At 53.4% G+C, this 22,338-nt stretch overlaps 1 protein-coding gene across 4 annotated transcripts in view; it reads right to left on the bottom strand.

The window, feature by feature from the left end:
• Positions 1–4,233: 4,233 nt before the first annotated feature.
• Positions 4,234–22,338, bottom strand: part of KANSL1 (KAT8 regulatory NSL complex subunit 1) — a 102,375-nt gene continuing 84,270 nt past the window's right edge. For 3 of the 4 annotated variants that reach the window (XM_051768688.1, XM_051768687.1, XM_051768686.1), the window contains 11 exons: positions 22,148–22,263; positions 20,605–20,800; positions 18,017–18,182; positions 13,772–13,954; positions 13,263–13,421; positions 12,810–12,961; positions 10,378–10,496; positions 9,735–9,792; positions 8,789–8,901; positions 6,407–6,653; positions 4,234–6,064 (listed from right to left, as the gene is read on the bottom strand). In XM_051768688.1, the coding sequence (XP_051624648.1) occupies positions 5,762–6,064; positions 6,407–6,653; positions 8,789–8,901; positions 9,735–9,792; positions 10,378–10,496; positions 12,810–12,961; positions 13,263–13,421; positions 13,772–13,954; positions 18,017–18,182; positions 20,605–20,800; positions 22,148–22,263 (1,812 nt within the window). In that variant the 3' untranslated portion in view covers positions 4,234–5,761. The remainder of the gene's footprint in view (positions 6,065–6,406; positions 6,654–8,788; positions 8,902–9,734; positions 9,793–10,377; positions 10,497–12,809; positions 12,962–13,262; positions 13,422–13,771; positions 13,955–18,016; positions 18,183–20,604; positions 20,801–22,147; positions 22,264–22,338) is intronic. The other variant, XM_051768689.1, reaches the window with a different exon arrangement.

Genomic DNA, 22,338 nt, shown 5'->3' on the forward strand with positions numbered 1-22,338 from the left:
TCTGGCCTTCTTCCTCTGTTCCTTTTACAGCTGCTTCCCCGTCCCTAACTGGTTAATGATTTAACCTGCTTTTACTGTTCATTCAGCTCTAGCTCCAGGACTTCAAAATCAGTGACACTATGAGGTACAAAACCTCCTCTCCCCCTGCTCCTCGGAGCGCACAGCCCGTCCCTGTCCCCACGCTCCCCCTCATTCCCTGCCGCCTCCCTCGCTGTCCCAGCCCTGCCCGGGACCACCCGGGGAGGGGGCCCGAGGGGACGGCCCCCCCACGGCGCTGACCCGAGCACCCCACACCGGCACGGGGCAGCGGGTGGCCCTCAGGGAAGGGGCTGTGACCTTCCCACCCTCGTCCCCCTGCGGATGGCCGGGCTGGCCTGAGGGCCGGGCGCGTCCTGGGTGCACAGCCAGGGACTGCGGGGAGGTGCCCTCCCTCCCTGCGTTAAATTTGCCTGCTGATTTGGAAGAAACCTTTTGTTTTTATCTCCGAAAGCCGAGATGTGTCTGAAGATAACGGCCAGGTCCCCCCCAACCCCGCTCTCAGCTCCGGCAGCTGGAGTACAGGCGACCCCGGGGTACCCACTGCGGAGGGGCCCCGACGGCCGTTCCCCTCTCCGTGGCTGTGCTGGAACCGCTGAGTGGATGAGTAGAGGCTTTTCCCCATTCCTTTGGCAGCCCCTCGTGTCGTAGAGTAGATTTGTCTGTATATGCTTGGACCGTGCCAGGGTGATTGTTTTCATAAACGAGCATGTGTTTAAAAAAAAAAAAAAATAATAAATGCTGTAAGTAGTTTTGAGCTGCCCCGCGCCGGCTCCGCCGCAGCCCAGCCGGGGGGGTCCGGGCAGCTCGGCCGGGCTCTGGGTTGTGCCAGCCCCGGGTTGTGCCGGGGCAGCCCGGCACTGCATGTCTGCCGGGTGGGAGGTGGGCACGGAGCCGCTGCCCCACGCCCTGGGGAGGGCCGGGGGCTGCCTTGGGCTCCCCGGGGCCGGGCGCCTCCTCCCAGCCCCCCGGGGTGTTGGGTGAGGGGCACTCACAGCTCCAGGGCTGGGATGGCTCCTGGATTTTGGGTGCAGCTTGTGACATTTTTGGGTTGTTCTCTTTCTTTCCCTGCAAGGTCAGCTCAGCGATGGCGGAGGTGGCAGCTCCGTGGCCCTGCTGTGCCGGTGGCAGCCGCAGGAGACCCCCGGGAGGACGCGGGGAAGGCGCGAGGGAGGTGCAGCAGCTCCCCCAGCCTGAGCTCGGGGCCCAGCGGCTGCTCCCTGGCACTGAACCCCCTTTCCGGGCGCTCCCCGGGTTTGAGTTGGCAGCGTGTCACCCCTCCCAGTGTCCCCTCACGCAGCACTGACCGCCCCCGGCACCGCTCAGGGACAGGAGCCGCTTATTTCTTTTGCTACTTTTGTTCCTGTGGCTCCCTGGGGAGCACGAGGGGGTCCTGTGGCCGTCCCCGACTGCCCCTTCCCTCTACAACCAAAGAGGCTGAGATGCCACCAGTGCAGCTCTGTGTGTGTCCTCCCACCCTGTGTCCCCCAGAGGCACCAGCCGAGCTCCGGGGCACAGCTGGCAGAGGTGAGGGCAGAGGGGGCACCGCCTGGGCCCCAGGCCGTGCACCCCAAGGGCTGTGCTGCAGGGAAAGCCCTGCTTTCCCAGCAAGGGCTGGAATCCTGGTCTGATGGGGCTGGCAGAGGGTCGTGCTGGGGCGTGGGGCCCTGGTTGTCCTTGGGGAGGTGGCTGGGTGCCACCGAGGCTGCCAGAGCAGCTGTTCCCGGGCAGAGCAGCGATTCCTCCCAGGACAGGACTCACTCCCACCCTGCAGGAGCTGCAGACCCGCCTTCGTGCGCCCTGTGCCTCGGGGGGCCGCTGGATGCCTGGCTGGGGCTTGGGGATGGCTGTTGGGGGGTTCAACCCTCCTCTCTGCAGCCCCAGGAGCTGCTTTACTGCTGGGGAGAGGCTGGTCCGGCAGCACCAGCACGTCCAGCTCGTCTCTCTCCGTTCAGTTGACTCCATGATTGTAGCCGTGCTCTGTCCCCGACTCTGTAGCGCTGTAGGAGCCGCCGCGGTTTTTGTCCTCTGTAAAACGAGCAAGTGGGAGAACCCCGAAAGCATCACCCCCTTTATCCCTTTTGGGCTGCAGGACGGTGTAGCTGAGCTGGCCCACCCTGCCCCTGCCCTGTGCCACCCCAGCCCCTGTGTGCAGCCCCCGAGGGACAGGGACGTCCTTCGCGTGGTCCGAGCTCCAGTGAGCAGCCCCTTCCCGCTGCGAGTGTCCTCAGCCCCGCCTGCCGTCCCCTCCCGGGGGCTGGGGGAGTCCCAGGACAGCCCTTTCCATCCACCTCGTCGCCCGCTGTCCCCTCCACCAACCCGAGCCACGTCCCCAGCCCTGACCCTGCGTTCAGACCCAGGCCTGAGGGTCCCCGTGAGCAGCCTGACCCCCAGCTTTTCCTTTACTCCACACACATCTTGGTCTGAAAAGGGTTAAAACCGGCACTGATTAAAAAAAATAAAAAAAAAAACAAACCTATTTCTGCACTCCAAAAAGGATCTGGTTGTCAGCGAAGGTCGGTGCCAGCCTGTGTGGCGTTGGCAGCTCCGTTGCCCCCGCGCTGCGCCGGGGCAGGGAGGGAAGGTTTGATCTCAGTGTATCATTCTAGCTTAGCTTCTGTCTGTGGGTGTCCATAGTGTATCGTGTGTTTAACAACTGGTTTACACTGTTGCCGTAAAAGTGAATTTGGAAATAAAGTCATTACTACGATAACGACAACCGGCTCCTCTTTTCCGTGGGGGAGCAGGGACAGGGGGAGGGGGGGGGGTCCCTCCTCGTGGGTTGATCCCTCGGGGCCGGGGGATCAGCTGGTGGGGAGCAGCAGGGATAGGCAGGGACTAGTTTTCACTTTTGAAGTACCAGTTCCCACCCCTGTCCCTGGGGCACGGGGGGTGCAGGAAGTGGAGGGGGTGTCTGGTGGGCAGGGCAGAGCCCCAGCAGCCAGGAAGCCCAAGTGTTGTGTTATTTTTGGTCCCTGACCGTGGACAGGACATTCTCAGATGGTGGAACAAGACCAAACCCTGCTCTGCCCCCACAGCCAGGGGCTGCTTTGGGTCCTGGCAGCGCCACATTCCCCAACTCCAGCCCCATCCAGCCCCTCAGGGCTGCAGCTTTCATAGAATCACAGAATCATTAAGGCTGGAAAAGACCTCCAGGATCTTTGACCAAATTCCACCGTGCCCAATCAACCACTTGCAGTCCAGGAGCCACCACAAGGTCCCTTCTTCACTCTGCAGCTTCCTCAGGACTCGCCTGCAGGTGGGAGAACTTTCCAGCCTTGGCACAGCTGCTCCTGCCAATGTTTGCTTTTCCAATTGGATTCTTCCTGCCCTGTTAATGCCTTGTACTGAACCTGGCGATGCCCATACTTTGATCTCCTGGCTAACAATCAAATGGCACCTTCCCGTTTCCCATCTGTGGGAATAACGAGGCACAGAGTATAATTCCCTTATTTTGGGACTATAGGAGCACCCATGAAGTTGCCTCCCCCCACTCACCTCCTGCAAACACTGAACTCACACCAATCCCACCACAGGGGGCAAATACTCCCCACCAACAGTCCCTGGGTGTGAACCAGCAGCACTGAGTTAACCCCAAAAACGAAAATTAAACCCCAGCCTGGGTGTTTGGACGGAGCAATGGGAAGCAGAGCTCGGTCCCAGGGAAGCACCACTGAGCCCTGGTCCTGCTCCATCACCTGCCCCAGAGCAAAGCCCAAATCCAGACAATTCCTCCTCTCACTGAGAGCAATGGTTGGGAAATAACCATTTCACAGAGGGAAAAAGAGGCCACTGAAATGTGGCGTGGGAGGGAAGGGGCTGATCTGAGGGCGCCGAAGGGCCCCTTCCCCATCCCAGCCTGGTACTGCACACTCATCACATGGAATATTCCGTTTTAATTTTTTTTTTAATCTTTTCTTCTTTTTTTTTTTTTATAAGCACATTTGTGCTTTGCCAACAGAATCAAGACATTAACAAAGATCAGCTTCTCGGAAGAAAAGCATTTCTATATAACAAGGACATTACACAGCTCAAAGCAGGAAAAGAAAATATTTACAAAATACAAGGTGGGTTGGTTTTTTTTTTTGTGTGTGTGTGTGTGGTTTTTATAATGCTAAAAGGGTTATTCAGAATTTTCAACCTTATAAATAGAAAAGCACTTCTGCAGAGGGATATGGTAGCGCCGTTGTTTGTTGGGTTTGTTTGTTTGTTTGTTTTAAAGAAACGATGACGGATCCTTTTAAACTAGAACAGAACCAAAACCACGAGATAATGTTGAAAATTGTGAAAACCCCGACCATGAAGCAGTTCAGCGACTATTTCTTTACGATTACAAAATGGAAAAAAAAAAAAAAAAAAGTCCTTTGTAATTTTTTTCCCGTTTTTTTTTTTTGTCTTTTTTTTTTTTTTTGGTTTTTTTTTTTTTTGGTGATGTGATTATACATAAGACAGGCACAATGCTATAGCAACAGGACAGGGACCAGAAGCCACACCGTCGGGATGGGAGAGCGTTACAGATGGGGACGGTGTGTGGGGAGTCACTGCGGGTGCGGAACCGGGCGGGACAGCGAACTCGGGTTCAAACTCCAACACTGTCAGAGGGGACCCCCCGGACCCCCCGGGAATGAAACGGAACCGACCCCTGAGCCGGGGCCGGGCGGGAGTGGAGCGAAGCTGTGGTGACCCCCCGACCCCCCGGAGCCGCCTCCTGCCCTTCCCTCTCCGCTCTCCCCCCTGCGGGAACCACCCCGGCCCTGCCTCATCCCTCATCCCGCGCTCCCGGCGGCTCCTCCCTGCCTCGTCCCTGCCTCATCCTGCCTCATCCCTGCCTCATCCCCTCCCAACCCCGGCCGCAGCCCCGCGGTTCCAGCTGGATCGGCCTCATCCCCAAACAGCATCCAAGCGCCCCGGGAATTCTGCTCCTGCTCAAAGCATCGAGGAATCTTCCCCTCCCTGCCCTCAAAACACACCAGGTGGACACAAACTGCTTCCCAAATCCCACTCTTTCCATGCAGAGCTGGAGCAGCCGCGAGGTCCCTCCTTTCCCCCCCACCGGGCACAGCAAGGGCTGCTCCAAACCTGGGGAGAAGGAAGGGGGAGGCGGCCCCGGGGGCAGAGGGGGGATCAGGGAGGGGCAGAATTCCCCCCTTGGGATACCTGGAACTATAACCTGGGGGAGGGAAACGCGGGAGGGTGGAAGTGCAGGCGGGCACAGCCAGACAGTGAAGGTTGCAATCCCAAGACATCACTTTTCACCACTAATTTCACTCCACTAAAACCTTTCAGGGAGGGGGGTGGGAGGGAGGAGCAGGTTAAGAGAAAACAACACCCTTTTGTTGGGAAAAACTATCCCCGAAATCTGCTAGTCAGCTAAATCCTGTGCTCTAGTTTTATACACCTAAGGGGGGGAGGGAAGGGGAGGGGGTCTGGTGGGCTGCTCCCCTCCCGAGGCTTCACTCCGCTGGGAGGAATCTGGGGGCTCATTCATGTGACGAGGAAACATGGAGAAGGAAAAAAAAAAAAAAGGAAAGAAAAAAAAAAAAGAAATAAGAGAAAAACAAAACAAAAAAAAAAGAAAACAAAAAACAGTTTCTAAACTCCTTAAATTCACTAAAAACTGTGAAAATTCCCGGCAGGATGTTTGAATATCAAACGCAGATTTTGGAAGCTTTAATGCCAAGAGTTAGTTCTGTGTGTTGGTTTGCTCATGTCTCCCCGTGTGTCTCTATCTGTGCGCTGGCCGCAGGACTGCGGAGCAGGAGGAGGAGGAGGAGGAGGAGGAGGAGGAGGAGGAAGAGGAGGAGGAGGAAGAGGAGGAGGAGGAGGGAGGGGGGGCCAGCGGGGTTCGGCTCTTGAGGCTGGCCAGGCTGGGCGAAGCCGAAGTGCTATCGGATTCCCGGGAGGATTTGCTGCCCGACGTGCGGCGGGTGCAGCGCGACAACCGGTCCTGGGGGTCGGATTGGTCCTCGCACTCTGTCCGGGGGTCGTAGGAGAGCGGGAAGGTCCGTCGCTCCCAGGGCTGCACGGCCTGCAGGGGAGAGAACCGAGGCATTGGGGAATCCGCTGGAAAAGCTTTGGTGCCCGTGCTCCTGGAGTGATTCCGGGGAGCAGCAGCTCCCTGGTGCCGTGTCCCAGCCCCGGGAACAGCACCTGGGAAGCTTCTGACACGGGAGGACACGGCAGCTCCAAACAGAGCCAGCTGCTGGAAAAGCCTCCCTGCCGACCAACCCCACACTCTGCATCCCACCCGGCCCAGCATTCCCACGGCATTTCCCACGGGCAGGTTTTCCAAGCTGCCTCCCCACGGCCACATCCCAGCACTGGGTTCAGTCCTGAGGCTGCCCCTGCCCTGGGCAGAGCCAGAACCCACCTGCTCGTCCAGGCCGGCCTCGGGCGTGGAGCAACGCGTGTCCTCGCTGGACAGGAGCCGCAGGGAGTCCCGGGAGAGGGGGGTCAGGGGGGCACAGAGCAGTTCAGGGCTGATGGGGCTGCGTGGTGAGTGGCTGTGGGACAGCTCCAAGTGGGGGTGGTAGCTGCCCACCTCGGGGGAAGCCGGCTGGGGAGTCGAGGGGTTCCCCAGCTGGGGGGTTGTCCGTCCGTCCGTGGATCTGTAGGACCTGAGACAGGAGCAGGGATGAGAGCCTGACCCAGGCACAGCTGTGCTCCCCCACTGCCGCCCCATGATCCCTTCCACCCCACTGGGAACAGCCCAGGGATGCAGCCCAGGAGCAGGGAATGCTACAGCCCAGGGGTCAAACCCATCCAGGCCCAGCTCCGTCCTGGTGCAGCTTTGCACCACTGATGTGCTCTCCTGAGGTCCCGTGTCCCACACGCCTTCTACACTCCCAGTGCTGCATATACACCACGATGAGAAGCTCCCTATGAAATTAAGACACTTCAAAATTGGTTTTTCCAAGTATTTCCCATCTCCACACAACCACGTGACCCCCGGCAGCAGCTCAGGGACCGAGTGTGGGGAATCAGCAACGCTGGAAACGCAGCGATTCAGCAGCTGGGGGTAGGAGGAGCACAGTGAAACCCCAAGATTTCAGATTTTAACCAAGAATTAACAAAGTTTGAGCCCCGACACAGATTTCCAGATAAAAACCCACAGGCTGCAAACACAGAAACGTAACTGAGTCCCACATCCAAGATGAACTACAAAGGCAAGAGGGCACTGAGGACCACCAAGGATCAGACTCCAGATCTTGGCCAGAATGTCCATCAGAACATACAAGCACAGACCAAATTAGGCTAATTAAAGAGCTGCACTGCACCAAGCCAGACCCAGTTGTGCTGAATTGATGGAACTTAAAAGCTGCTGCACAAAAAAACCCAAACCAATCTGTGATGTCCACGAGGCAGGAGGAGCACAGGAGGCCAAACAGATCTGCTGGAGAAGGTCACAGAGAGAGGGACATTTAAGGGAGACTAAGTGAGTTTACCCCAGTGATTACTGGCCTTTCCTGGCCCAGGTGCTCCATAGGCAAGGAGCAAGGTACAGGCTCAACCACAGCAACAAGAAGTTGCCAGGCCTTGAGAGGCTCCAAAGATTTCTAAAGAAGGACTAAAGCAACTGCAGAGAACAACCAGCAACTCCAGGATGGGACCTGAGCAGGGACCCTGCCAAGGTGGAGCTCAGGATGTGATGACACCAAGCTGAACTCAGCCAGACTCAGCCAGACACAGCAAACCACATCCCAGGTTTGCTCTCGTCCCCCTCTCTCCCTGCTGGGAAGCTACAGTGGGAATACTGGCCCCAGCTCTGGGGGAATCTCCCTCCTTGGAAGTGTTCATCCCATGGCCAAAGCCACGGCCAACATGATTTCCTGCTGGACCAGAGACCTCTGCAAGTCCTTTCCCCCCAGCATTCCTAAAGCTACGAGCTGAAGCTTCAATCCACCGCAGTGAGCAAGCCAGAACTCAACGTGACACCTACCAACATCCTTCCTCACAAAAAGGGTCTCCAGAGGAACAAAGCCATGGGGAAGCGCTATCAGATGTAAGACACGGGCTGAAGAAGTTTGCAAAGAAACACCAAAACATCCCACCCACTCCAGGAGCACCGGGAATCGCAGCTGGAATGGCAGAGGAAACGGGGCAGCAGCAGCACCAGTGGGGTCTGACAGAGGCCACCCTGGCACCTGCAGAAGTTCCTGCAGAAACCCCAATGACCGAGAGGAACCAAAACCCCCGCGGGGCTGAGGCAGTGCAGTCACACCCAGCTGGGAATCAGCAGCACTTCTGCCCCAGGACAGAGCGGTACCAACCAACCAAACCACTGAAAATGGGATGGAGAAAAGCCAATCTCTTCTAGTGCAGGTTTCTGATGAGATCCATGGGAGGTTTTAGAAACTCACAAAGACACTGTGGAGAGGGAATCGAGTGTCCCACGACCAGGGGAACTTAAGGTGTGTGTAAATGGGGCAGGGTGAGCACAGCCCCTGCTCCCTGCTCTGGAACGATGCCCACCGCAGCCCTTGTGCTCTCCTCTGGACTCCCAAGCTGGCACAGCAGCTCCCACACTTCTGGAGCAAAGTGCTTGAGAAAGCAGAATCCTGACAGCTGGTGCAGGAGCTGTCGGCAACCAAACCAGGGTGTAACTCACCCCCGGCCCAGCAGGACTGTGCCCCTCCTTGAGCTGGATGGGGCCAAAATTTCCAACCCCAGCACAAGCTTTAAACCGTTTTTATGGATCAGCTGATCCAACAAAGCCCCCCAGGAGCACCCCCCAGAGGGAATGGTGCCCTACCTGCTGCCCCGGCGCTGCGGGGGGACGCTCGTGCTCCAGAGCCACCGCGCCCGCTCCATCTCCTCACACTTCCCGTGCCGGGCCGCGAAGGCCGAATCAGACAAGTCCTCAACCTGGAAAGGGAAGGGCACAGGGCTTGGTCAGAGCTTTCTGCCATCAAACAATCTAAGTGCAGTTTTGCCAGTGTGAGCTACAATGAGGGTTTAAACGTTTATCACTGAATCACAGAATGTTCCAAGTTGGAAGGGACCCACAAGGACCATCCAGTCCAACTCCTGCCCTGCACAGACACCCCAACAATCCCACCCTGTCCCTCAGAGTGTTGTCCAAACCCTCCTGGAGCTCTGGCAGCCTTGGGGCCGTGCCCACTGCCCTGGGGAGCCTGGTCAGTGCCAACCACCCTTTGGGGGAAGAACCTTCCCAAAATCTAGCCTAACCCTGCCCTGACACAGCTTCATCTGTTTCCCCATGTCCTGTCACTGGTCACCACAGAGAAGGGATGGTGCCTGAAAAGAGATCAGTGCCTGGAGGGAGGCATATCCTTAAAGAGAGTGTGAGAGCACCTTGTTAAACTGAGTCAGCACTACTTAGGAAGAGATTAAGAACTAAAAAGCAAAGGAAAGCCATTTATCCTAGAATGGAAGTGCTCACACAGAGGTTTAAAGAAATATCATTATCAATTTAACTAAAATAGTGACTAATAATAGCTATAGTGGCTGGTCATGATTTCTTCATGAGACTGTTCCACAAAAAGATTGGTGCCCAGAGAGGTCTCCTGACAGCAATCAGACCTTGGATCCAGCTGTACCCAGCCAGCTAACCCAGCTTCTCATGCCTTCCCTGTAAAGGAACCAACACCAGCTGGTTCCCTGCCGAGGTCCCCATGTCTGCTCCCTCGGGGGACACTGTTCAGCCACCACCAACTGGGAAATGAAATCCTTCTCACCTCGTCGCTGTCCTCCTCAGGGCTGGCCTTCAGAGCGCTGATATCCACCTCACGCCAGCTGCAACAACACCAGGGGCACCATCAGGGCACAGCCAGAACCAGCACCACACACCCCCCCCACCACCACCACGGGCTCGTGGGAAAGGGAAAACACAACCCTCTGACAAAGAGCATCACACTTAGGCTCAGTTTTAAGCACCAGACCTCGCTGGTCTGCAGTGCGGCTGAAGCCAAGGGCAGAGGAAGCAGAGCAGAGGTTGCAGCATTTCCTCCTCTTCCTCTGGCTCAGCGACAGGTTCCCTCCCTCCCTGCTCTGAATCGGGCCTGGGGAGAGCATGGAGGACCAGGAGGAAGAAAGAGGGAAGTTGGGAAGAGACTGCAATGCAAGGTTAACCCAGCCCAGGCACCTGCAGAGCTGTGAAACCTCCAGGACCTCTGGCTCAGCAGCAGGACAAGAGGACAACCAGGATGACTTCAAACTGAACAGAGAGACCACTGACCCTCATGCTCAGGGACACACTAACAAAACATTCCCTAACTTAGCCAGTCTCCATCGATGGTCAGTTTTCCAAACTTTCCCTTATTCCCAAGGAATAAGTAAAGCAAGGCCCTTCCCCACAGCCCCAGGGGGATCAGGCAGTACCTGGGTGTGAGGATCTCTTTGTACTGCAGCTTCTCCACCCGGGTCGTCGCAGCCACGGACATCGGGATGACGATGTTGTTGATATCGAAGGAACTTTCTCCTCTCCTCCTCCTTGGCTGCTGCAACGGGAAGACAAGAACCACGTGAGAAAGGGATGTAGGTTTTGTCACGTTAGAAAGTCATTCATGGAAGTCACTGGGAGTCACTGCTGGAAAAAGGACCTTGTACAACCTATGGACACTTCAGAACCAAGAGCAAATTGCATCAGAATGGAGGTCACCTACTGCTTGTTCCAAGTCCCCTTCCCATCCCAAAATCCTTCACTTGGAAAGTCCAAACAAGGGCTTTGGTCCCTGCAGGCACCAAAAAAAGGTGAGCCAGGGCTGCCGAGCTCCAGCCACCACCCCCACACTGGCACCAGTTGCTGCACAGCCAGGTGGGTCAGGACACTGATCCAGCTGATAAACTGACCCTGCAAGAGGAAAAGTGTCCCATATAATCCAATTCTCTACTGCCAGAAGGTGAGAAACCATCAAGGAAGGACCATCATGTTTGGGAATGGCTGCCCTGCTCAGGGTCTGGGCCCAGCCCAGGTGACCCTGTGACAGAGCAGGAGCAGAGCAATCAGACAGGAGCTCATCTCTGGTCCTGACAGCTGTACCAGGAGCCCAACAGCTCCATCTGCACTGTGCTTCCAACTGGAATAAATGTTCCAAGACAGAAAGAAGCTCCTCATTGATCTGTTTAAACCTGGTTGAATGTTGGGTGCTCTTCCACCACTTGGCTCCTTCAAAAACCTGTGACAGCAGCGCTGATGGTTCAGTCACAAGAATCCTCATGGGCCACCCTGATATGCAAAGGGCCCCTCTTCCTCAAGGAGTCACCTGTGAGTCACCACATCCTCCGACTCCTCAGATCCCTGTGGCTCTCAGTGTAGGAACATGTGGGAACCCAACTGCTGGGAACCTGCCACAGCCAAATCCCAGGGCTGGCATGAAGCTGGATGAGGAAGCAGTGGGTGGGCAGCTACTGCCACAGCAGCAAGGGAATCCAAATCCCAGTGTGTCACTGCCAGGGGCAGGGACTGACCCATCAGCTGGGGAGCACACGCAAACCTGCGGCCGCCTGCGACGCCTGAACACGGGACCTCTGCCCCTGAGCCCAGAGCCTGGAGCCCAGGGCCTGGAATCCTCCTGTGGGACTCGGCTGTGGAAGGGAAGTCTCCTCATCTGGTTCACTGGAGGGAGCCTGGAATGCTCCTGAAGGACTCGGCCGTGGAATGGGAGTCTCTTCATTTTGCATTTCTGAAGGAGCTTGTAAAAATGCAGCAAAAAAAGCAGCGAGAGAAGACCAAGGTGGGTGTGTGAAACCAAGGAAAGGCCTCCTTGATGTGCTCGAGCTGCTGAGGAGAGCTGTCCCAAGAACACTGAGCACACTCCAGCTGAACCACTGCTGCTCTTCTGGGTTCTTCTCACACCCTGGTGCTTCCCTGGTGTCACAGCTGGTGATGCAACAACTGAATTCCAAAGGGAAGGAACCCAGCCGGGTCCTGGAACCCCACGGCAACAAGCTTGGAGCAGGGACAAAGGGACTGAGCTGGAAGTGGTGCCTTAGCTCTGCCAGGGACAGACACCTCTTACTCACCCTGGTTTCCCTGTCAGGGTTCAAGGAGTCCTGCTCCACTGTCCCTGCTGTGGCCCAAACTACCAACTGGGGTGGCCAGACAGAATTAAAATCTTCACTGGGACACTTGTGAGCTCAGCAGAATTCAATCCTTCAATCAAGAGCTTCTCCTAACGAAGGTCAGGCTCTGGTGGAGGAGCTCTGCTATTGATCTGTCCTGAGCACATGGGAGGGGTCCTGCTCACCCACACAGCTGCACAAAGGTCCCAAACCCTGATTTCCTTGAGCATTTTGGGAGGCTGAGCGTGCCTCAGAAGATGGTCTGAGTTAAGCAACTGCTGAAGCTTGTGTATAATTGAAATATTATGTAGATTATGTTGTACCATGGACTTGTGACCCCAACCCCACTTACAGCCCAGGGAAGCTTGTCCCAGTGGGAGCCTCCCTCTTCCAGCAGCAGCACTGCTGCTGCTCAGTTCTTCTCTTCCTGGCATCCCCACACAACTCCAGAAACCAGAACCTGGACGTGGAGCAAAGCCAAGAGACTGCTGGGAACAGGAACATTCCACCAGCAGTTCCTGAGCTGATGGTGAACCTGTAATTGCAGCTCACTGGCTCTGCACAGCCAACATCCATCCAGGAACGCCTGCAGACCCAATGTCAGAGCAACCCCACCATCAGCTGAACCAACAGGTCCAGCACAGCAAGAGAAGCACTAAGCAGTGTCCAGCCTAAGAACTGCTCAAGGGCCGAGCCCCTGTGATGGAGCTGAGCTCAGAAACCCCTCTGGAAAGGCAGTGGATACTCACGGCGGTGCTGGAGGTGCCCTGGGAAGTGGAGCTGGCAGGAGCTGAGCCCTCTGAGGAGGTGGACAGTTGCCGAGCTATGGGGCTGTGAGGGGTGGGGGTCACAGCTGCCGACAGGTAGCTCGGGCCGCCGACGTCCGAGTGGTGCTTCAACACTGCACGGGGAGGGCGGGAGAGAGGGGAGAACAACATTAGCCAGGAACAAAAACCCACCCAGGGGGGTGGGCTGCGGTGGAGAGAAGAGGACCATGTGCACCAGAAACGGCCAGTGCTGAGGAGCTCTTTGCAGGAGAGAGAAGCACCTTCCAGGCTGGCAGGCCCTGGGGAAGAAGCAGTTAGAGCACACGAGGCGTCGCTGCGGTGGCGACACGGCCCAAAGCAGTGCGTGCCCTCACAGAGGCTGGGTGTGCAGCAAAGCCCAAGCTCCCCCCGAGACACCTGCCCGTGGGGGCCTACCTTCACTCCTCTCAGATGAGCAGTCTCGCAATCTCTTTTTGTCATGGGCAGCAGGCTGGGCAGAGCGCTCTGGCGCTCTCTCGGCCTTGGCCATGGCCGAAAAATCGTCTAAAGGCGGCCTGTGTGCCTTGTCTGGTTGGGATTTTTGATGTGAGCGCTCTGAGGAGGGGAACAGAGAAAGAGCTATGAAACGCCTGTTTTCACCTCTCTTTCTGTTGGCACAGGAGGCTCAGGTAGAGTTTACCAGCTCCTTGAATCCAGACAGGTCAGGCTCCACACACCCTCGGGGTGCTGGAGGGGTGTGCTGAGGGCTGAGCGAGCTGTGGCACTGCCCGGGTCACACCAAGCAAGAAAGGGCCCCTACGAACCTGAGCTGCACTGCCTGCACACACTTCACCTTCAGCCCTGGACTGCCTCAACCCCAAGAGTGGAATTTGAAGGGTGTCCTCCTCCTCCTCCTCTCTGCACCCAGACCGTCGGGTACCAGGCTGGGCAGGGACAACACTTACTGGCTGCGGTGAAGAAGGAGTTGACCAGCTTGTGGCGGTCCTTGCGGGCAGGGTCTGCCAGGCTGGTGGGCATGGGGGCTCTGTGCTTGAGCGACAGCTTTTTGGGAGGTTTAGTTTTCTCGTAGGGTTTGTTCTGCCACTGAGATTTCAACATGCTCTGGAAGTGCAGGCTCGTCGGCACATCTGCAGGGGGACACAGGACACGGAATCCAAATTAAAGGTGCAACCAAGAGCTGTGGTCCCATCACCCTCTCCCAGTCCCCCCAGTAAGAACAGCCCCGGTGAACATACAGGCACTGACTGTAAGACCCAGGGTTGCCTACAACCTCCTCATGGTCAGAAAGGATCTGCAATAGGACCCAACATTTCTGATCTGCAGCTCTTTGAGAAAAGGACTTTTCTACAGGATTCACAGCCCAAGTATATCCTGGCAGGAGAAGGAAGCCTTTGTCAGAAAAACTATGTGTCTTCATCCCTGAGGTCTCTCATGTGCTGCCACGCTCAGTGCTGCTACCTCAGATCTGACTTACAAGAATCTGAGGTATCTCAGCACATCAAATCTGGGCTGGGAGAGAGAAATTCAGCTTAAATCCTCCATTTCAGGTCAAGCCAAAAGCCAACCAGGTACTGTAGGATGTTAATCTGCCTGATGTGGCACCTCAGTCCCGGGAAGTTGTGTGAGTGAGCACAACTGAGAGGCTCCAAGAGCAGGAGTAACTGCCCTGCCTGGGGCACGGAGCCACCCGAGAATAAACTCACCTAATTACCTGGGAAGCTGATGCATTTGGAGCCTGAATTCCTGTGCTTTCATGGATCACAGTAATCCAGGGTTTGATCCTCCCACCTCCAAGGAGCACAAGTGTGCTGTGCTGCTGTGAACCCCAGCAAGCTCTATCCCTGCTCACCTTCCTCAAGCTTTGTTTCTCCCAAATCCCACACAACCTGACTGACCTCAGCCAAAAGAGGGAACACTGATGAGGTTATTCTGTGCATTCCTTGTGCAGACAGGCTAAGGTAGGGAATAAAAACCAATAACTGGAGCAGCAAACTACTCCAGCCTCACTTCTTTTCACACTCAGAGCTTCACACTCCAGATGTGAGCACCAAACACCACTGCCTAAGTCTCTTTTAAGACCCATCTCCCTTTTATATTCCCAAGAGCCAAAATCCTAGTTGGGAAAAGCCTTAAACCCTTCAGGGTTATCAAGAAAACTACTGAGATGTGAATTTATCTTCTCCATCTACATCCATGAGGTATACACCAGGATTTGTGGTGTGACAGGTCACCCCTCTGCCTCTCCTCCCCAGTACTGACCAGGACACGCACAAGTGGGAGCTAAAAGCACCAAGAGGAGCATCAGGAGCACCAACATCCCTCCCCCACATCTCTCAAGCTCATGTGACATTTTCACAGGGACTTTGAAGCTGGCCTGAGCAGGGATGAACCTTCCCAGGCCCTGGCACAAGGAATAAAGCTCTTCCCTTTTCACCTCAGAGGGCGAGTGGCAGAGACTCAAGCCCTGCTGGCTGACATCTGAACCTCTCCCAATATTTCCCTCCTAATTTTAAGGACTGGAAAGCCCCAGCAGATCCAGGTAGGCAAACAGGATGGAGGGAGCTGGCAGGGTACGGGATGGAATCAGTGGGGACCAGGTTCCCTGGAAAAAACCAAGACAGCTGCACTCCAAGTACCTTGATGGTTTAACCCCAACCCTTTGCTAAAGGAGGGCTGTCACAGAGTGGTGGCAGCTCTCAGGTCACCACTGCTGGTTTATGGGGACATGCACCAAAAAAAAGAAAGGGTCCAGTCCTTTAGGGATGATGCCAGCCACTGGAGTGGTCAGACTTTGGGAAAATGGCCTCTGCTCTTTGCTAATATTTTGCTTTCTCCTCAAAATTCACATCCCACACATCTGTGGAAGGAGGGGAGAGGCTGAAGGGAGAGAAAACACGCCAAGAGAGAAAGTTGTCAGCAGAAAATGAGTTATTTGGTGTTTTGGCACTGCCCTGCTGGCAGCAGGGACCGCGTAGCAAGTGACACCATCGCTCCCTCCTCTTCCTCCTCGGGCAGCAGTGCAGGGCTCCCGGGGACCAGCAGATGGCAACCACACTGAGCCCAGCGCTCATCCTCCCACCAAGGTTATTACATCATCCGAAAATTCCCAGCGAGGAATCAGATGAACCAGAAAAAAAAAACAACCACCACCACAGCACCCTGCAAGGCAGGGGACAAAAGGGGACAAAGCGCTGACGGAGCACAAGTGCAGGGGTTAAAAGCCTCGCTGGCTGCCAGAGGAATAAATGAATAAATGATCTTTTTCCTCCCGCAGCCTCCTGGCAATTTTGCCCTTGGCAAACTGCTCCGGAGATCCCGGCTGCTGGCACCGGAGGGCCCGGAGAGCCGGGCTCAAAGTGAAAGTCAGCACATGCTCACAGCTCCCAGCCAGGCTCCAGCGAGCCAGGAATCCTGGCCCAGCCTCTGGACACCCACCCAGCCCCAAAACCACCACAGAGGAGCCCCAACCCCGTCCTGGATTAATGCTCACGGGCAGGGAGACACCTCACTGCCCACTGACAGCACCAGGCAGGGCAATTCCCCCCCTGAACACGTCACACCTGGCTCTTTTTGGGATAGAAAAGCACCCCCACCCCAAAAATCAACCCTAGAGAACTGCACTGAGCATTAGTGAATAATCAAAGTTAATCTTGCAACAGGAAATGGGTATTTCTGTGTAAGGTGCTTTAAGCTTTACAGCAATTAGTTTTAAACCCGAAGTTTTTTTTAATCTCATGCAGCCAGAACAGATTTTTACCCTGTGAGTTGGCTGCAGGGGACCCTAAAAACGGGAAGAACACGGGATGAGATGATTTGCCTGGTGGCTGTGGTGCAATAAAACCCAACAGGTTCTCTCCCCACTTCCCAGGATATTTGATTTAACCCTATGGACAGAGAATCCCAAGTGCTGTCAAACCAGGAAATAAATTCCTGCTTCAGGATTTTGTTCAGTTCCTTGAGCACTCCTGAGCAGAGCTGTTTCTCTGGGAGGGGAGGGATCTAGTTTTTAAAAATAGCACCAATTTACTATTTTAGTCTGGTTTAAATATAGTGCTAGTGAAAGATGCCAGATTAATTGCTCCCAGACACTCCCTGCACTTCCTAATGTCACACAAAGTTTGTGAAAAGCTGAAGTATAAACCCCAAACCCACACATTAGCTCAGTGACTTAACCTGCACCTACCATCTGACATCCCCATGGGAAGCAGGGCCACACACCTTCCTGCCAGGATTAGAATCCCAGAATGGTTTGGGTTGGGAGGGACCTTAAAGATCACCCAGTCCCACCCCCTGCCATGGGCAGGGACACCTTCCACCTGCCCAGGTTGCTCCAAGCCCCCTCCAACCTGGCCTTGGACACTTCCAGGGATCCAGGGGCAGCCAGAGCTGCTCTGGCAGAGGTGTTTTACACCTCAGGCAGCCATGAACTGATCCCAGGGGAAGGAACCACTGTGATCCATGCACTGCCCAGCTCTCCTGATAAAAGTATCAGTTCCTATCCCTCGTGGTCCTGTATTTTGGGATCAGAGGGATAAGATGACAGATGGACACCAATCTCATCCAAGCCAACAGTTTTTGGTCAAAGAACAGGCTTGTATTTAATTTGGCAGCTTAGGAAGCAAAAGACTCTGGAAACTATTTTTCCCTTGGGAAAAGTCCCTGCACATGAAACCTGTGAATACCCCCACTCAGGGCTGGTTAATTATTCCTCTTAATGATGATTAACCCTGATGCTGTAACACAGGGAGACGAGTGTCTTAATGGGAACATCCCTGCTTTCTGCACCCTCTGAACCATGGAAGACCATTTACAATTCCTTACAAGGTCAAAAGAATTTCCTGTGACCAACCAATCCACAAATCATTTTATCTGGGTGAATAAACTCTGCAGAAGCAAACATTTCACAAGTGGTTTAGAACACCAAAGGCCCCAGCCCAGGACAGACTCCCAGGCACTGCCTGGCTCCTCCACCACCAGTGAGGCTCCAGGTCAGATTCCCAAAACACATGTTCAGAGCAGATCAGATGCTCTAATCCTAAAAATACCAGCAGATGGCCAAGTTTGGTTGTAGCCAAGGGATCTGCACCTCCCCTGGAAGGCCAGGATGGAGGAGCAGGCTCTGGAGCACCTCCAAGCATCCCCTGTAACCCACCTCAGGCCCCAGTTTGACCCGTGGGTGCTGCACTTACCATCTGGGAATGACAGGACAGGATGGATACAGGAGTCCAGCTGGGAGAGGCGCTCCAGCAGAGGGGCATCATACTGGATTTCCAGAGTCGTGGAGCTCCGAGTGCCACACAGGGCACAGGAGGGGTTCACGTCACAGCTACAACGGGCCAGGTTGTTACGGTGGGCCTGGAAAAGGGACAAGAAACAGGCTCAGCACATCAGAGGTCAACGTGTCCAAGGGCTCTCTTCACACACTCCCACTTGACAGCTCATTAGAAACATCCCAAAGGTCATTGCTTTTTTGTTTGTTTGTTTTAAGTTACCTTGTCTCTCTCTCTCTATATGTATGTATATAAAATTATATTAAAAGGTATATATTACACACACACCTTTTTTTTAATGTGCATTCTATAAAACCTGTGCATTTAGTGTGGCCTCATGAGAGGACCATTTCACTTTGCATAAACACAACTGAAAACTACGGCTCACCAGCACAGACAGTTTAACAGCTGCTAAATTTGACTAAAAGTGTTTAATTTTATCTAGGTTGAAACCTCATTTATAAAAATCATGAGGCAGCACAATTCAGTTGTCAGAGAGCGGGAAAAAAGCACCATTTTTAGTTCAGATGGGTCAGAGCCATCATTATATGCCAAGAGCTGACACTTACAGGGACATCTACAGAGTGACAAAGGTGTTTTTCAACCTTGTTCCCTAATCCAGGACAGGCTCTCAATTCACAGATTTATAGGCTTTATACAGACTTCATTTATATTAAACCACTGCAGGCAGACACACAACTGGATGTGAATCCCATGCAGAGACAACAACCCACAATTCCACATCAAAATGGGAGAATGGCTCAAACTGGATCCTGCAGAAACCTGTTCTGAGGCAGAATTAGTCAAATCATTTCCATGAATGACTTGAATGATGGAAGAGAATATCCACAGCAAAATACACTCAACTGGGAGGGCTACAGACACCTTGAAGGAAAGAGCTGGAAATCCATTCATGTCATAAATGAAGAAAAATTATCTAAAATAAATCAAATATAATTCACTGAGGGCAAATGCAACAGGCAACCACTTCAGTGCCCAGTGAGGAGCAGGAAGAGGTAACTGAGCAGTTCCTCTGCTCTGCCCAGGGGATGTTGTGATGGATCCCAAAATGAGCCTGAACCAGCAGTGTTGTACCACTGCTGAGAATTAATTAAAACAATAATAAAAATTAACCCCACAGGGCTTTCTAACCAGGGTGGCTGTGCCAGGAGTGAGGTAATCCTGCCACTGTTACCAACGCAGGCTACACACACTCAACCTTTAAATCACTTTTCTTTCCTACAGGACATCTCCCAACTTCAACATTTCAAGTGATGATGGATGATCTCTGTTGAAACTTTGGTCTCTCCTGGTTGTTATTCTGGTCCCACCAATCCACAACCATTTTGTGCCAGACAGGAGAGTGTGGTCAACTGGACAACACGGTATTTCTGGAGCAGGACTCAGCCATGACTCAGCTTTCTCTGGAATAACTGGAGGAGTCCACAGAAACCCCCTGACATCTGGCACTTCTTCCATCCTTGGAACTGCTCTCCTGAACCATCCTTGATTATCAAATGTATTTGGTGATTACAACGAAGATCTAACACAGAATCAATGGCCAATTCTTCAGACACCAAGGGCACAATTCAGCATCATCCCTGAGACAGTTCCTACACTTCAAGCCACTGAAGATGTTGCCAGTAATCACTGCAGAGCTCTCCCAGAAACACCCCAGATAAAACTGCAAATGAGGGATCAGTTAAAGCTGACTCAGCTGAGCAAGAATCTGTTTTGCTCAGAAAAATGCTGCTTTCTGAGCTTCTCTTTAAAACAGTGAAACCCCCCCCCAACCCTTGTGGTAAAGTTTGACTTGAAACCCTCTGACTCAAAGGTAAGTGGATTTTTGCCATTTGTGGTTCCGTATGCACAAAAAAGGTCCTTATTTCCTCAGTTTCTCACTCTATTCCTTCCAACTGACAGTTTAGGGTGTTCCTAAGAGAAATTAAAAAGTATGAAGCACAGCCCTTCCTCATACAGGCAATAAACTCTATTTCCACTGAATGAATTCTGCATAAGGGAGAAGAGTATAAAATAAATTTTTGAAAATCCAGATAACAAAACCAGAAACAGTCAGGGCATTCAGTGACTTCCAAATTTAAGCACTGGAAGCAAACACAATCACCTAAGCAGGACATGCCATTTGTGCCTGGGCAGACAACTGTGGTTTTTCTGTGAGCAGCAGCAGGGACTTCCTGGGGCTGTGTTAATTCCTGTGTCAGAGTTCAGGTTTCCTGATACTTGACTTCACAGGGTTTCTTTTAACTGCTCAGACTGTGCCACACTACTTGGCCTTGAGTTCACCTCAGGCTGGTTGGTTTTGGATAAGAAAACTCAAGAGTTCAGCATCTTCCCTCCCCAGGGTCAGCAGAGAAAAAACCTCTCAACAAATGAAGCTCCTCCTTGATTTCTCCAGCAGGCTTCCAAGCCTCACTGTCCCGCTCTTCCCCCCTGTTATTTTTTTCCCCTTTTATAACGAAAATAATATCAGAAAAAGCCAAACTGACCTTTTTGGAGAGGGGCATAATGGTGCTGGGTCGGACGAGCCGTCGCTTCTTGCAGCTCAGGACGGGGCGGGTGCGCGCGGCCACGCACGTCCCGTCCGAGGGGGCAGGAACCAGGTTCAGCCGTTGCTTTTTATGCAGGAGCTCCTCAGCTTCCTGGCCATCTCCCTGAGCGTGTTCTGCCAGGCCAGGCTGAAGACTGGCCCAGAAGGGAGGAGAATGAGATCCCGTTACTCACTCGGGCAGGTTGGAGGTTCACACCTGAGCAAACACTGCAAGCTGAGTTTAAAGCTTTGCAGTTCACAAGGTGACAGCTTTTATTAAACCAACTCTAATTTCTGCTTTTGCTTCGGTCACCTTCCACTTTCCCACCACTGAACCTTTGACAAAACACCTCTGGAAGCTCCCGAACAAAAAATATTTAAAGCCAGTCACAGAGCAAAAGCCACTCTAGACCTGAACAGCTTTAATCTCAGAATTCAGCTTCCTCCAGAATTACAGCTCAGGGAACCTTAAGACAACAGGTTTGCACGAGTCTAAATGCCAGAGAACACATAATTTTATTAAAAAAATATTTAACCCTGATGTAAAGTTGACTCTGATGAATATCTGAGATCTCTACCTGTAACAACTCTCAGCAGAGAGGTGCAGTGTTAAGATTAACCTCTTTCCTCACACACAAAGGATGCAGCATCCCCGGCATCAATGCCCCCGTGCCCCGGCCAGATCCCAGCACAGCAGCGCCTCATCTACGGAACCTTTTCATGTCTTTTCTGCAAGTGTTTCATTTCTAAAAATGCAAAACATGAAAGCCCTGTGGTCTAAGGCTGTGCAGTTCAAAGGCTACAGGGATACAAAGGGCTCTGTTACAGCCTGCAGTGTTCCAGCTGCAGCCACGGGTTCCTTGATCCGTGATTCCTACGCTTCCCCGCGCTCCATCGGGGCAGGATCCATCCCTCTCTCCTTCCCGTTTTCCCTCTCTTTTTTCCTGCCTCCCTCAAGGAACTGAGCGAGTGCAATGGTTTTCAAGGGTTTTCAAGTGGTTCGACCCTGCAGCATCGTGGAATGTCTTCCACTTGTTTTCATTTACCCAACAGAACCAGCCTGGAGAAACCAAGACTTTGGGAAGTTTTACTCCCCAGATCAGCAGGATTTGTGATCCTCGGTAACTCCAGAAAAGTGGGTCAGTGGTTACAGGTAATTCTGCAAGTGGGGCACTGGTACCTTTGAATCACACCATTTGCAAAGTGTATTAAAAATACTCGTAAAGAAACCAGTCCTGCCCCTGCTCAGTGCACGGCTGCCTGCGGGGCCTGTTCGTGTAAACACAGCTCAGCTTAATTCCATTTTCAGCAAAACAATGCAGCAGAAAACCTCAAGCAAGCAATCTCCTCCAAAATGTTTCCAAGCACGATGCACCACCGTGCTTTTGGAAAAAAAAGAGACCATTTCATACCATCACCAACCCAGTTACAGGCTGGTTTCTGATGGGATGTTGTCAAGATCATAAAAATCACACTCTTCCCATAATATCCCAGCAGCTTACGTGTTAATAACTCCATTGACGGGTCTTGGTGCTCCACAGGGCTTGGTGGGATGGGATTCAGGAGTATTTGCAGCAGAAATACCCAAGTTTTCTAGTGGCTGGGATCCAGAAACACTCTAAGGAAGGATGGGAAAAATATAAATTAATAAAAAAAAAAAGCTTCTTGAACAACCACAAACTTTCTTATTTCC

Source organism: Manacus candei, unplaced genomic scaffold (genome assembly GCF_025592945.1).
Source record: "Manacus candei isolate 608988 ecotype Guabito, Panama unplaced genomic scaffold, ASM2559294v1 h1tg000096l, whole genome shotgun sequence".
NCBI lineage: Eukaryota > Metazoa > Chordata > Aves > Passeriformes > Pipridae > Manacus > Manacus candei.